The following is a 16,284-nucleotide window of genomic DNA, read 5'->3' as shown; positions in this document are numbered from 1 at the left end:
TATAATAAGAATACGCTTAGAGTGAGAGGCCTTGAAAATGTTACATTTGATTAATATTTTTATACTATTTTGTCCATGTTCAAAGGAAGAGAATGATCATTTTAAACCAAGTACTGAAATTATTTTCCATGTTTTCACCCGATAATCACAAAAGCAGTGTCTACCAACGTCAGAAGCCCCCATCAATAGCTTTTTCCTCCCCGTATTTCTGAATATGTAATATGCAGACTGTAACTACAGGAAAAACAATTACTCCTCTGAGAAGGAACAGACACAGCACATGCTATTGCTTCAATGAATCAGAGATATAGCAGGAAAACACAAATCAAATCTAAGTTTGATGGAATGCTTATAAGACTGGGAGTTGGAGTTGCACTTTGTTTTTCGTCTATGGAGGAAAAAAAAGCACACTCTTTCTGAATGGAAGCTACTGCCTTGTTGGAAATTGTTCCTCTAACAGGGTTCCTATTGTTTAGCTGTTTTCAAAATGGTTTGAAAATTTTCCTACTTGAAATAAGAGATCAAAGATTCTATCACAACTAACTTGAGATTCTACAATGAAATTTGGTCTCCAATTAAATCTGAATACAGAATTTTAAAACACCATTTAATCAGTATATGCACACATAGCTCTTACAATAGTGACTACTCTAGACTATAAATTCTGAGCCAGAGAAAACTCTTTATAGATAGTGCGAGAAAACAAAAATACCTATAAAGGTATTTTTAAGTAAATGACTTAAAAAAATTAAAACAATTTAAAAATACCTAAGAAGCTTGTAAGTACTTACTCAAAAACTCAGCAACATGCTGAGTGCTACATTTTTTTTTATTTCCTTTTAAATATTTACTTAGATGTTCATGAGGAAATTTTCCATAACACCAGTGAATAGACACACATTTAAGAAATTAGATTAGAATATGGAGAACATTAGGAAGCAAGAGATTACATTACAGAGAAATAGGTATTTGTTAATATGTGAATTTCCAAGTAAACTTTTCAAAATAAAAATGGTGATTAACAACTAGAGAAAACATTCTGTGGGTGTTTTTTAAGGACATACTGAAAATTATTGTGAAAGAAATGTAGTTTTATGAATATTATATTAAACTGCTGAAACAAAAGTAGGAACTATTTTTCTTTCCATTACTAAGATCAATAGGGAAAAAAAATTACAGGTTCCAAAGCATTGGGGGTGGGGGGGGGGGGGAATGACAAATTTAGTTACAATTGTTGATAGCAGTTTTTCTTCATCATAAAGGGAACCATAAAGGTTAAAACTAAACAATTATTTACTGTTTATGTCCATAATGGACAGCTATGTTTGTATAAGAGTCCTCTGATTTAGTTGCCTATTTCTTGGCTACAAGGGCAGTGTCCAAAACAACATTATGTTTGGAGAATGGGGGAATGAAGTTAAGGCTTGATTTGATCTACAGCACAGTTTTCCAAACTCAGTCTAAAACAAGACAGTATTTTGTTTCATTTCTTCATGGAAAGCAAAATGCCTCACTATACTTCAAAAATAATGAGTTTTCAAAATGGGTATCTATTCATTTCTACTGTTTAAACAAACACAGTCAAGGAGTATTTTAGATCAGAGATAATTTCCATAGTTAAATACTATCCAGTATGTCAATAAGTTTAAACATTTCTGAATGTACAGAAGGCTTCAGGTAAGGCTGGCCCAGCTGGCTTGGACCTTCATTTGCTCTATAAAACTGGATAAGTCTCTCTTGTCTAGTGTTTAAACATTGTGCCTTCTTTCATTTAACCAATATATTACTCATTGGGGCTTAAGCTACTTGTCCTTTACACTTTAATATCCTGTGACAGATAAAGGGAGCCAAGCTTCATATTACTTGTGTCTCAGGAAGTCAGTCAAACTTTCTATGGCCTTAGTTTCTCTTCCTTCAACTCAAAAGGGAACCTTTCTCATGTAAAATACAGATACTTCTACTTGCCCTATTTAACTTCATGGGAACAAGTGAGAAAAGGTCACTGAAAGTATTCTATAAGTGGCAAAGTGCTAAGTAAATGATCTAATTCTAACTGAGGTTCTACCCAGTTGAGTTACATCATGCCTCTCTCTGCCTCAGTTTCTTCATTTATGAGAGAGGTAACTTCAAATTCCAACTTCCTGTGTTTGCATGATTCCAATGTTTTGTTAAACAATGTGAAAACACACACTCCTGAAGGACTGTGATGTATCATACTTTACTTAAATAGCATAAAAGGCAAACAGACATCAAACTGCAAAACCATTACCCAGTTTTACCTTAGATCGTGGCAAATCAGTAAAGGGAAGACAAACAGTGGTGCCAACAAGCATTTCCACGAGCACAGTTGTAAAGAAGCACAGCCAGAGATATGTAAGTACTACACTTAGGCTTTTGATGACTTCTTATACCTTATTTTAAACTGCCTTTATGTTTATAGTATGGGGAAAAAAATAGTCCTCACCAGTAATAAGAAAATAAACAGAAAATTATTTCACATACCAGTATAAATAATTAGCCAGTGTTGAGTTTTTGCAGGCTCTTGATATCAAGAAGGTACAGAGATCTTGCTGAAAGAATTAAAAGAAATGTATATTTATTACCATCTGCTAATAACAAGAAGGAAAGAAGAGAGTCTATGTTTGTCTATCGTTTTGATCTACATATCTCGTCACAGATCAGATTTTCACACATCCATCTATCCCACCATCCCTTCATCCAATATTTATTCTCAATCAGGCAGAATATGAGAGGCTAACGACATCACAGTTCACAGAGTTACTTGTCCTACTAGAGTTTAACACTTCGTGGAGGACAGACATCAAAGAAAGTCAGAGGAATAATTCAGATCACAGGAGGTCAGAAAAGGCAGCGATGGGGATGTGATATTAGGCAAGACCAAAATGACACTATGTACAGGGGCCCTAAACTTGACTGTTAAAGAAATTTTAAAGAGGCCTGGTAGAGCTAAATATGGTGAACATGAAAGTAAAGGAGGCTGAAAAGGCAGGCAAAGCCCAATTGTGCAAGACCTTTAAGGTCATACTATTGAGTATGGATTTTGTCTGCAAAGCAATGGATACCGAACAAAAGGTCTTAGGCAGAAGAATGAGATGATCTGATTTCTATTTTATGAAAATGACTCCAGCTGCTCTGAGAAGTATAGGCCTGAGATCAGTTAGGATGCTTATTACAGTAGTCTGCAAGAGTGAACCTTGAGAATGAAGATGGAGAGGAAAAAACAGATTTTTAAAACATTTGGGAAGTATAATTAATAAGACTTGCTGATGGAAAGGAAGAAGGAAGGAAAGAAAAGAATGGACAGTAACTTCCAAATGTATAGGTTTAACAAATGGGCTGATCTGCTACGTCACAGATGGAAATTCCAACTGAGGAACAGGTTGGAGTGTGGGGAAAGAGTTGTATTTTGAAATATTAACTTTGAAATGCCTGTCGGATATATAAAGGAGATCAAGTAGGTTTCAGGATATATGAATCTAAAACTCAGATGAGAGAAATGTGCAAGACATATAAATTTGAGTTTATCAGTACTGCCTGGGGCAAGAGTATAAATTGAGACCTTGAGGAACATTAAAATGTCAGGCAGCAGAGAAAGTGCTGACAAAGGGAACTGAGAAGGCGCAGCCAGAGAAGTGAGGAGGAAAACATGGGCTGTACAGTATCATCTAAACCATGAGAAGTGTCCTTCAAGAAGGGAGCCATTTACTTTGCTGAATACTGCAAAGAGGAACTGAGAGGTATATATAACCACAAAAATTAAAGTCCTTTCCCACTTTAGCAAAGTAAGTTTTGATATAAAGATGGGAAGCCAAGGCCAGAATGATGTGGATTAAAGAATGGAAAGAAAGGAAAAAGAGTCAGTTTATACAAACAACTCCTTTTAGAAGCTTGATCATAAAGGTACTGTTTCAAAGGATATGGTGTCAAGAGTTTTGTTTTGTTTTGTTTCATTTTTGAATTTTTCAGATAAGAGATACTGACATATTTGAATATTTCTACCAGGAAAAGAAGAGAACGTATCTTTGAAGGGAGTTATTTTTCTTCTGTGTAAGAAAACAGAAGGAAAGGATGGAAAAGGATTCTGTAAATCCTGGTGATGGGAAATTGAGACCATTCTTACCTAGTGACTTCTATTTGTTTCCATTAAGTGTGAGGCAGGGCATGAAGAACAGAGTAGAAAAAGTAGGAAGGAGTCACTGCAGAGCAGGGAGAGCAACCCAATCCACTGAGAGAAATGCAAGATGGCAGACAGTATTGAGTGCCCACCTGATGTCTATGATCATGAATTTAGAGTAATGCCAACATGCTAGGCTATGTGCTTTTCTTCAGCAATATTCAGGTATAAAGCAATTTGGTAAGTAGCCTTATCAAGAGCTGAGATTTCACTAGGGGAACTGAAGGTACTAATAAAAAAAATGATTAAAATGCTGAGCCAAGGGATAAAAGCTATATTCAGAGGAAAGCAAATATTGAAGGGGGCTGATGAACAAAAAAAGGGGTAGAGATCAACAGACTAGAAGTGTCTATGTGGTAGGGGTATTTCAGAAAGTAAGCTCTAGTAATAAAAGGTTGTTATCACAAAGCAGATATGCCAGATGCTGTCAGAAGTGGCAAGAATTTTATCTAATTTTAGAGCTAAAACCTCAGCACTAGATTTTAAATCGGCAACATTTAAATGTCCAGTAAGGAAATGCCTCAATCAGAAAGCCATAATACTGAATCCATGTATGTAACAGGTAGAATCTAAGCCTAAAGTTTATCTCTGGCTTTCTGAGAAGGACATCATGGTCTTATATAGTTTTATAAATATACTTGAATAGAGAACACATATTTCACTTGACAGTGTGCTATTTTCATTAAAAAATGATTTACAGAGCATAAACAGGGAAGAATTAAATATAAAAATATTTGTGAAACAAATGTACTTTTTGCTAGTACATATATATGTACTATCAATTTTTAAACTCAATTTAGGTGAGCAATTTTTAAAATTTTAAAACAAGTAGAAAAAAATGTGTTTTAGGGAAAAAATGATCTCCTATTAAAGGTCAAAGATATGAAAAGAAACAGTAAATAAGAACACAGATAAATACCTCTAAATACTTATTACTACTGTTTACAACAATAATATTATCTAATTAGGGAATTAAATAAGATAGGACTACTGAGTCACTGGGTAAAAGTGACATACAAGTAAAGAGGTACACTGTTTTGGAGGAGGATAATACTTCTTATGCCAAATTTAAAAGATGGATGTTAAAATATCTAGCACAGTTAGAGAATTGATAAAGACAATATAACCTCCAAGTTAGGGGTAGAGACAAAGGATAGGAAGGGGATGCAGCCAAATAGAGGCAAGGAAAAAATATTTAAGGAGAGAAAAGTACCAACACATAAGATGATGAAATAAATCCAAATAGAGCTCTAAACACAATGAAAATGGGGTAAAACCTCCAGTTAAAAGACAATAGTGTTAAACAGGATTGAAAAACGAACTCTAGCTATATGCTTTCCAGAGAAAAACTCAAATGAAAGGACTGAAAAGTGTACCAGTGAACACTGATCAAGACAAAGTTCCATTACTATCAAACAAAACAGACTTTAAGGCAAAAAATATGATTAAATATAAAGGAGGTCACTAATAAACAGTGATAAAAGAATCAATTTACTCAAATGCACCTAATAGAACGGTTTCAAAATATTTAAAGCAAACATCAACAGGGGGCAAAAAGGAGAAATTGACAATTCTACCATGATACAGGGGTATTTTTACCCTAATTCTTAAGATATCAAACACAGAAAAACTTCAAGCTTGTTCTAGTGATAAATGTACAATAGTGTACCCAACAATTGGGGAATATATCTTCTTTTCAAGAATCCAGGGAATTTATGGAAAATGACCATATTTGAGCAATTAGATTAACTGAGTTTCTATTTTGTTTCTAACATTTGGCCAGACATGCATAGTGGTTTCCTAAAACTCTAAGAACAGGGAAAGGAATGATGGGAAAAGGCAAGACACTCCTCAAGTGCCAAAGAGAAGACAAGAATGTTAGTATCTGCAGTGACAAGAGAGGGAATTTCAGCTTGGTCAGATAATAATACCTAGACATCTCTAAACACTTAATCATTTAGAAGTACCTTAAAGGGGATGACTGCATGTACAGCATTATTACTCTGCTGGGAGCAATACAGGAAAGGGGAGGGAAAAAGTACTCAAAATAAGTCCCAGTGCTTTCTGGGAAAGCCTGAATTACATAAACCCTTTAAGAAACTATTCAGCTGAGAAAAGGCAGAATGGCTTAATCACTAAGTAACAACAGGTCAAACAGACATGTACAATGGTGTACCCAAAAATTGGGGAATATACCTTCTTTCACAAGAGAAGGAATCAGAAATATGTAAAAACTATTTTTATTTTTAGCCTAAAGTTCAAGTGACAGTGTGTACAACTGTATTCTGAATATAACATTCAGAATCCAATCACCTCACACACTCTTCAATGTAAACTATCCTAGTTTAAGCCACCAACAAGTCTTATGTGGATTATTTTAATAGCTTCTCAGTAAAGGTCATTTGGTAACATGGCCTACAAGGCCCTGCATGGCTAATCTCCCGCTCTTTCTTGGACTCATTCTTCTCCCATGCTCCCTTCTGCTCACTCTCTGGAGCTAGGCATCCTCTGCTCTTCCTCACACACTTAAGCTCTGGCCTCTATACTGGCTGTTCCCTCTGCCTCACATGCTCCTTTCCCCAGACCATCCACATGGTTGTTCCCTCACCTCTATCACCTATTACAAAAGATGTTACTTTTTCAGGGAGGCCTTCCCTGACCGCTTTTCAAAATCACAACTGTCTAACCCCACCCCAACACCCCCTAATCATCCTTCTCTGATTTATTTTTTCCTTAAAAAGTAGATATTATCTTTTCTACTATATACAAGTATCACTATCATCAGCCTAAACACCAGAATATAAGCTCCATGAAGACAAAGATTTTGACTCTTTTGTTCTCTCTTGCACCATCCCCCACACCTTGAATAGTTTCTGGTACATAATAAGAGCTTTAAAAATATGTGTGAGGGGTGCCTAGGTGTCTGTCGATTAAACATCTGACTTTTAGTTTCAGCTCAGGTAATGATCTCAGGGCTCATGAGTTCGAAACCCGATCAGGATCCACATTGACAGTGCAGACCCTGCTTGGGATTCTTTCTCTCCCTGTCTCTCTCTCTCAAAATAAATAAACTTAAAGGACACTTGGGTGGCTCAGTTGGTTAAGCATCCAACTTCTTTCGGCTCAGGTCATGATCTCATGGTTCATGAGTTTGAGCCCCACGTCAGGCTCTGTGCTGACAGCTCAAAGCCTGCAGCCTGCTTCAGATTCTGTGTGTGTCTCTCTCTCTGTCCCTCCCCTGCTCACACTCTCTCTCTCTCTCAAAAGTAAATTAAATTAAAAAAATTTTTAATATAAAAAAATTAAAATTTTTAATTTACATTTAAAATCTAAAAAATTTTTAATATAAAAAATAAAAATTTTAAAAATAATAAACTTTTTTTAAAAAAGTGTGTGAAAGGATGAATTATTGAATCAATCTATCAGTACCTTAGCTTTGAAAAGGCAAAACAATTAAACTGGAGCTAAATGGTTCTTTACTTAAAGGGCTCCCCTAAGGATTCTATGATCCTATAATGTAAAATTCTTTTTTAAATATTTCCTATTATATCAAAAGGTAGGCAGATATCAAACTCTGGTTAACAGTAATAAAAATAGGAATAATGCACTCATCAACATTAACTCCTAAAATCTGACTAAAAGCAATATGCATATACGTTAAAAAAAAATTAGCTGAACTTTCTAGTATCAAAGCATGTACATACTTGTTTTCAACATCAGAGATGTGAAAAGTTCTTCTCAAATTAGAAGTCTTGGGGAGAAATTCAACAACATACTACATCAGCTTCTGCAAATGTACTTCCAAAAGTACCTTTCAGAGTAGTGCTAGCCTATTTGGCCTATTTTACCTCAAAAATCAGTCTACTTATTTAGAAGAACTTCACTTAATTTTTCTCTATGAGCTAAAAACAGCTACTTAGTATAAAAGTCCCAGTATCAAAGTCATACATTTCTACAATGTAATCACAAATACCAACAATTACAGTAATATTCATAAATGTTAACAATAAATATTCTGAGTTTCCTTAATAAAATATTTACGCCCAGTTTATTTTCACATTTCTCATTAATCCATTTATATGCCCAAAGCACCAATAAAATGCCTTGAATTGAAGACTATCTGGCACTTTTTGCTGAGAAGAAAGTCATAAACATACATCATAAAACAAGTTATTTAATAAGGTTGTAATATTTTGTTTATTAATCAAAATCAATGTTTTAAAGACCAACATAAAATGTTCATTTGAAATCTTGTAAGATTTCTCCTGTAGGAAACTTGAGAAGCTTTGTACTCACCTCTAGATTTTCACCATCTGAACTGTCTTTTGTTTTGGATGCAGGAGGAGGGGAAGACACTGGAGGAAGAGGGCTGGTTATAATTTGGGAGCTGAAAAAGTAATAGGAGATATAACTGATAGGTAAAATACTCTGCCTATAAGATATACATTTTTTAGCATAGTTCACCTCAGCTCTGTCTGGTTAAAGCATCACTTCCTAAAGCATGTTGTGTGCAACACTAGAGTCACATTATAGCCTGGAAAAAGCCTACAGTCAACAAATATGGGCCACAGTCCTCTCGGAAGATTTCTGTGCAAGCTGGCATATTAAAGGTTTTTGATAAGTACTGTAGTTTTTTTAAAAGCCCATTTTAATTTAAACCACCATTTCCCAAACATTTCTGCCCACAAGAGCAGCCCATCTCTTTTTTTATCTTTTTACAAAATATAGACGTTAGTGAGCAGCAGACCATAATTGGGAAATACTCAATTACAGCTTACATTACATTGTAAAATCTTAACAGACTTCTAAGAAAATATTCTAGGTGGCAGAAGTAAGGAAGAAGGTAAATAAGCATGACTGGAGACCGAAGACCTCCAATGTACAGTGGAAGACAAAGTCAAGGGTCTGTTCTTTTAAAAACAAAAAATAGAAAGCAGACGATAGAAGAAAAAAAATGATCTTTCCCGTTTTTCTGTTCTTCTTCAAATGAAACAGAGAAGATAAAAACAGCAGTATCATAATCATAGTGAAAAATTCAAAAACACAAACTTAAGCCCATGGGATAATTGTAATCATTGGACTAATTCAGGAAATCTGAATTCTAGACCTCATCTGTCATTAACAAATCTCATGACCTTCACAAAATAATTTTCATCACTGAGCCTCAGGTTTCTCACCCAAAGGTTCCTATTTGTCTCAAATTCTTTAAGATTTTATGGAAACCAAAATGGCAAAGTAGAAAGAACGTGGGCTTTAGAGTCAACTCTACCATTTGCAGGATATAAGACTCTGGACAATTAACTTCTTGTTCAGTCCTTCATTTCTAAATTAGAGATATGAATATGTACTTCAGAGGATTATTAAAATGACTTAATGTATGTGGGCCCCCTCACAGTGTCTGCTACAGAGGTGGAGTTCTTAATTGTCATTGTTGTTAACAGCTTTTAATTCAAGTACTATGGCATTTTTTTTTTATTATGACTACTAAAAAGGTGCAAAGCATTAAGGTGTAAAACATAAACTTTACAGTAAAATATCTGAGTCCACTACCATGCCCCACCATTTGTTTTATTTTTGCATGAGCAGTTTCTAACTCTTACCAAGCACTATCTTAAGTGCTTTATGTGTATTAACTCATTTAATCTTCCAACAACCTGCAAAAATCAGTTACTATTATTACATTCCCATTTTTAAGATGAGAAACTGGGGCCAAGCAGAGATTATGCACCTTACACAAGTTTACACAGCTAGTAAGTGGCAGAGTCAAGATTTTCACTCAAGGATTCTGACTCCACAGCTTGCAAAACACTGCTCTGTAATACAGTAATGTGTGTTCTGTGAGTGCATATGTCACATTTATTGGTACAACTTTAAACTTAGTACCAACTAGGGCTTGGTACATCTAAGGAAAAAGGAAAGGAGAAGTTTGAAAAGAGGGGAGACTATTAGATTTGAACATAAGTCCTCCCTGCATATCCATACCTATCTATTTCTGCAGAATTGATTCCAGGATTTGACACACTCTCTGACACTGAACCCTGACTATCCTTCTTGGTAGGTTCTAATCCATTCTTTATGTCATCAAAATTTTCATATTTGAGAGCCTGGACCAGCTGTAATAGGTACATCAACAAATCCTGGAAAACAAACAAACAAAAATAGGCTAATATTAGAAAAACAAATGCAACTGATTATAGACATCATTTATTCTTACATATCAAGCTAACAGTTTAGTTTCATCTACCACTTATCAGCTGTGCTACTTTTGGCAAGTTACTGGGTTATTTAACCTCTTGCTGCCTCACGGGGTCCTCATCTGTAAAATGGACAAAATCATCTATACCTTAGAGATAAGTTGTGAGGATTAAATCAGTTAATAGAAGAAAGTCACAAAACAGTGCCTGGCACAGAGTAAATGGCCAATAAATGCATTTAAAGTGGTATCCAAAAAGCAAGGCAGAAAACAAAAACAAGGATTAAGATGGTTCGTGTAAAACTAAAAAATTTAGAAAGGATCCTTTTTTCAGCAATAGATCCGATAACAGCATTTTATGTCTAAGATTTCATAAGAAACTCCAAATTTTCAAGTTCTCAAAGAATTCCTGTTTCATAAACTTTTCTGGTTAGGATTTTTTTTTTTTTTTTTTAATCCTAAGTCCTTTCTTCTTTTTTTTCCTTGAGAGCTCAGGTTTTAGAGAATTTGGGTTGCTACCTAAATGGAAAAATCCTATAAAACAGACATTTTAATTTTAACACTCTTGGTTACGGGAAAAGCTTACTTTCCTGCCAACTAGCAATAATGGCTTAAAAAAACAAATGCCCAAGGTTAAATTTCCAATACTGATATTGACAATCAACACGATAATTAGGACTCAAAAGTGTCAACAAAATCGTTTTTACTTTTCTGAGTTTTCCTTTAATGTAAAAAGACTCTTCCAGTTTAATGTTTAGCATGGATATGAAGCCTATCTTACTCTCCATAAATGTAGTTCTTATCTTAGCCTTTCTCAATGACTATTAAGAAAACTCCCAAAGTGTCACTTTTAAAACCAATTATAAACTGAAGAAATCCACACAACTCAAACACTTTTTTAAAGTTTCATTATCTTCGAGTTCTAGTTGCTACTCACCTAGTTAGCCCCTCAAAACTCATAATCAGATAATTGCTGAGACTTGATGAATACCACCTCAATCTCAGTCTCCTCTTTAGGCCTATAAACCAAGTGAAATCCCCTGTCAGAACTTCAGTCAGGATCCACACTTTCCTTCCTTACTTGTAACAGCTATAGAATTTGCAGTTATTTGCTTATTTACTCTTCATCTTCTCCAGTTTACTGCAAACTCCATGAGGACAAAGTCCACTCCCAACAACCTATTTTCCTTTACTTTATACTCTACTGTATTTTTTTTCGTACCTTTTTTCTTACATTGATATAGTCAATATTTTTATCATTATCTAAATAGCGACAGGGGAAGAATACACAGGATTTCACGACTATGATTTTGCCACAAAAAAATTAAATAAAAGTTTAACTGGCCTATTCATTCATATTCAAATATATCAATGTCAGTGGCCAGAGAAATCAAATGACTGTATCAGAGCACCTCTACAGTGTTTTGTTCTCTAAAAATCATTTTTTTTAATGTCTATTTATTTATTTTGAGAGAGAGAGAGAGACAGAGAGAGAGAGACAGAGAGACAGAGTTCGAGCAGGACAGGGGCAGAACAAGAGGGAGAGAAAAAGAATCCCAAGCAGACTGTCAGCACAGAGCCCCATGCAGGGCTCGATCACACAAAGCATAAGATCACAGCCTATGCGAAAATCAAGAGCTTAACGGACTGGGCCACCCAGGTGCCCCAAAACCATTTTTTAACTGGAGTAATAAACATCTGATTTTCTACTATTATTTTGAGACTTATGACATCTAATAGCAATAGGTACGCTTTTTCTAAGGGAAAAAAAGGTGAATTTCATAACAAAAAATTGATTAATATATTTAATGACAAATATCCTTCTCAGGAGAATTAAGTAATTGTGTTTCACTGCTAAGCATGCTTCGAAAATGCTGCTGAGTATATCACCTGTTATGTTTTCCCAATTATAGAAGACTTTCCACATGAAATCAAAAGGGCTATATGGTTATTAAATTCCCCACAAAGGAGGAATTCAGAAGAAAACGTTCCTCTTTTTGTCACTCATCACTATCTGATTTGTTGGTTTGGTATTCTATATTCAAACTATACTTTCCTTCATTTGTACAAAGTCTATTTGCTCATTATATAGTCACATCTTGAAAAACATAAAATTCCTCTAAGCATGAAGGACATAGCATTGGAGTAAAACAAAAGAAAAGATCAGGTTTCCATCTGAGGCAATTCAGTAAAATTTCCCAAGAGCTATGGAATATTATCTAGATAGTGATCACCATTTCTCTCAATAACAAGTTAATTCTAATGCTTCAGGGTACACAGGCAAAATTCCGTATCAAAAATCACTAAGTGACTTCCCATTTCTTATTGAATTAAGAGTAATTCTTCATATAGGCATTTACAGTTAGAAGGACACAGGTTCCGATCTTACATCCTGAACAGCTAGCTACATACATCCCACATTCCAGTTAAAGTGAAATACTTGCTATTTTCTTATTACTTTTCACTTTCCTTGCCTTTGCTCATTTTGATCTCTCCACTTAAAATGTAAACTCATGTCCAACTGTGAACATTTACTCTTCCTCTAATGAGTATCTCAAATGCCACTTCCTCCTCAAACTCTAATGGGGAACCTCTCCTTTTGAACCACACAACAATAAGAAATACAGTTTTTAAAAAATTCCTAAAGGGACACCTGGGTGGCTCAGTTGTTAAGCATCCGACTTCAGTTCAGGTCATCATCTCATGGTTTATGAGTTCGAGCCCCACACTGGGCTCTGTGCTGACAGCTCAGAGCCTGGAGCCTGCTTTGGATTCCATGTCTCCCTCTCTCTGCCCCTCCCTACTCACGTTCTCAGTCTCTCTCTCTCAAAAATAAACATTAAAGAAAAAAAAATTTATAAAAATAAAAATAAAAAATTCCTAAATAGAATATTAGCAAATTAAATTCAGAAAGGTATTCAAAGATTAAGATCTCTAAAACCTAAAAAAAACTACCATATTTTGCAATTTAAAGTGTACACAATGTTTCTATCATTATCCTCTACCTAATAACAAAAATTCTAAAATGGTCTGGAAATAGTTCAGTACCTGCATGAATACAGCTATCTCCAGAGACAATCAAATACTAAGCTAGAAGCTTGTGAGGGAATTGAAATAAGACAACCAAAAATTAGGACTGATAATTTTTCTATTTAAATTCTGAACCCACACAAAGGTACTGTCTTGACTGTAGCCCAGAGGCCTTTAGCTAAACGCTATAACTCATATCAAACATTGAGAATTAATGATTTAAGTTAAATTTCCAATTAATTTCACAATAAATATTTCAACATTTCTACATTTCAAATAAATATGTAATAAATTTTACTTGTGGTACAGTAAAGACAGTGAGGAAGAAGATAATATGCTGAATCACAATGCTTAGGATTGCTTTTTGACAGGAGAGTAAAGAACACTGTTCCAATAAAATTATACAACAGCTGAGATTTGCCTCCAAATAATCCGGTGAGGGGTAGGAAAAGGAGAAGAGAAAATAAGTGGTGTTACAGATGAAACAAGACTAGCTGTGAGCTGGCAACTGAAGATGGGTAAATTATATGTGAGCATTCACTAGACTATTTACTTTAGTGCTCATATTTTACTATAATTAAAGACATACATCGACCTTAGTGCTATGTTTTGCCACTACAAATTCAAAATGACTTTTTTTAAAAAAAGATCTTCAGTATTAGTTATTCTATGGAAACAACATTGCTATATACATCGAGGCTTGAGAAAAGTTATCCTGTATCCCATAAGCCCTGCAGGCTAGCATAAATTATTAGGTTATGTTTGGAAAAGGCATTCATTCACCATATAAAAATTAGTACGCTAAAAAACTTGCTGGATTACTCTATCTTATTAGGAATAACTCCAATTCAAAATCCAGCAATGCTTTGTGTCCACAGAGTGTTCCTCCTTCCCTGGTGGTTTTATATGTATATAAATAGCCAGCATAAAGTTTGCAGGCTTGGCTTTCCAGAGGATTCAAAACCACCTTCAGAAAATCTACATATACACGTAATTGTCAGCAGCTGAAAGTTTAAAGGAGAAGTTTGAAGGAGAATAAGATGACCATGCATCTCTATGCTTTAAAGGCCCCAAGGGCTTCTCAAGGCTGCAATTAAATGTGGCTTGTTGTATACTGACTGATAGAGGGGATCTGAATTATTCCCTAGCTGGTGCCGCATTAAACCATTTTTCATTAGAATTCCTTTTTCCAGACAGAGCAATACAAGCTCTGCTGCCAGGTAAATGTCCTGGGAGAGATTGTCCTATCATGTAACAGATCAGGAAGTAAATTTTCATTTCACAGAAGAGTCCTTGGAGGAATATTTTAATTTTACTTCTGAAAACACACCTAGTATATCCTCTTCCCTTCTAAAAATCTCTCTTTCTCTCTCTCTGGTCTACCTATCTCTCTCTCTCTCCCTCTCTCTACCACACACACACACACACACACACACACACACACACACACACACACTCTGGACTGAGTGGGGAGGAGTAAATGAGTCTATAATCAGGCTCTAGTTTAAAATGTACCCAAAGAAGAGTAATGAGTAACAATGTACCTCATCATCTGCCTGTCGCAACCGGGCAACAGCATAACGCCTCACAGTTGGATTGGTGTAATGGGAGGATAAAAGCTCCAAGGAGTCCTCTACATCCATTGGCTTCCATTTTCCTAGAAGTTCCAATGCCTGTTTAGCCTCCTGAGGTAAATCCCAATTAACACATTTCAAGAATTTTGTTAAAGCCTAAAATCAGAAAAGATTTTAACATTAGAAACAACAGCCTATTACCTGGGAAAAGGAAGGTCAAGAGTAAGTAGGCAGAGTTTCCCACTTGGTCCTGATGACAAAGTCACAGAATTGATGACAGACTCCATGTGTAACCACTAAACATAGTTACACATATGTTCCTAGAAAAATACTGCAGGACAGAAAGAAAAAAAAAAAGCATGTTCCCTGTAACTTTACATTTTTCAGCTTAGTTTTTTCTTTGTTTTTTTAAGGTTTTATTTATTTTTAACAGACAGAGAGACAGAGCGTGAGTAGGGGAGGGGCAGAGAGAGAGGGAGACACAGAATCCAAAGCAGGCTCCAGGCTCTGAGTTGTCAGCACACAGCCAGACGCGGGGCTCGAACCCACAAGCCATGATGAGATCATGACCTGAGCCAAAGTCAGACACTTAACGGACTGAGCCACCCAGTCTGAACCCACATGAAGGTACTGGCTTCTACCTTGTACCTTGTACCAGGCGACCCTACATTTTTCAAGTTAAACCACTATACAGAGCACTACAAATTTTTAAGTTTTCTTTGACTTTTCTTCATTTTCCTTTTTTATTTTAAAATAGCACAGGCCTTGGGGTGCCTCCTTCAGTGAAGTATTCAAATTCGGCTCAGGTCATTATCTCACGGTTCCTGAGTTCAAGTTCTGGATTAGGACTCTGCTGACAGCGCAGAGCTTGGAGCCTGTTTCAGATTCTGTGTCTCCCTCTGTCTCTGCTCCTCCCCCTGCTCTCTCTCTCTCTCTCTCTCAAAAGTAAATAAACATTAAAAAAAATTTTTTTTAATAACAAAATAGTGCAGGCCTCAAGACATGGAAATAAAGAGGCGTACATATTCTCATGAGATGTTTTACAAACAACCTTCATTTTACAACATCAACATGGGACATAAAATATTGCAGCCAATAAATAAAAAGAGTTCAAAGTCAAGCAAAGGTACAATCCCTACCACGAACCTCACTCTCAAACCTCTCCAGGATCACTGGGTTTCCTAGATACTCACACATGAGGGCTCAAACTAAATTAAATATGTACATCTCTTACACAGGGAAGTAACTACTTTAAAAGACAAACAAAAACTCCACACAAACAAGCATAGAGA

The 16,284-nt window shown here is 35.5% G+C and overlaps 1 protein-coding gene across 1 annotated transcript in view; it reads right to left on the bottom strand.

Moving 5' to 3' along the window:
* Positions 1-16,284, bottom strand: part of PIK3C3 (phosphatidylinositol 3-kinase catalytic subunit type 3) — a 139,617-nt gene that overhangs the window by 65,203 nt on the left and 58,130 nt on the right. Inside the window, exons 10-13 of the mRNA XM_019465316.2 lie at positions 14,963-15,148; positions 10,178-10,332; positions 8,492-8,582; positions 2,503-2,570 (exon numbers count right to left, since the gene is read on the bottom strand). Of these exons, the coding sequence (XP_019320861.2) occupies positions 2,503-2,570; positions 8,492-8,582; positions 10,178-10,332; positions 14,963-15,148 (500 nt within the window). The remainder of the gene's footprint in view (positions 1-2,502; positions 2,571-8,491; positions 8,583-10,177; positions 10,333-14,962; positions 15,149-16,284) is intronic.

This window comes from Panthera pardus, unplaced genomic scaffold, assembly GCF_024362965.1.
Source record: "Panthera pardus isolate Hobbes unplaced genomic scaffold, ASM2436296v1 HiC_scaffold_15, whole genome shotgun sequence".
NCBI lineage: Eukaryota > Metazoa > Chordata > Mammalia > Carnivora > Felidae > Panthera > Panthera pardus.
Note: the sequence above shows the minus strand (reverse complement) of the source record. Positions and strands in the feature narration are given on the sequence as shown.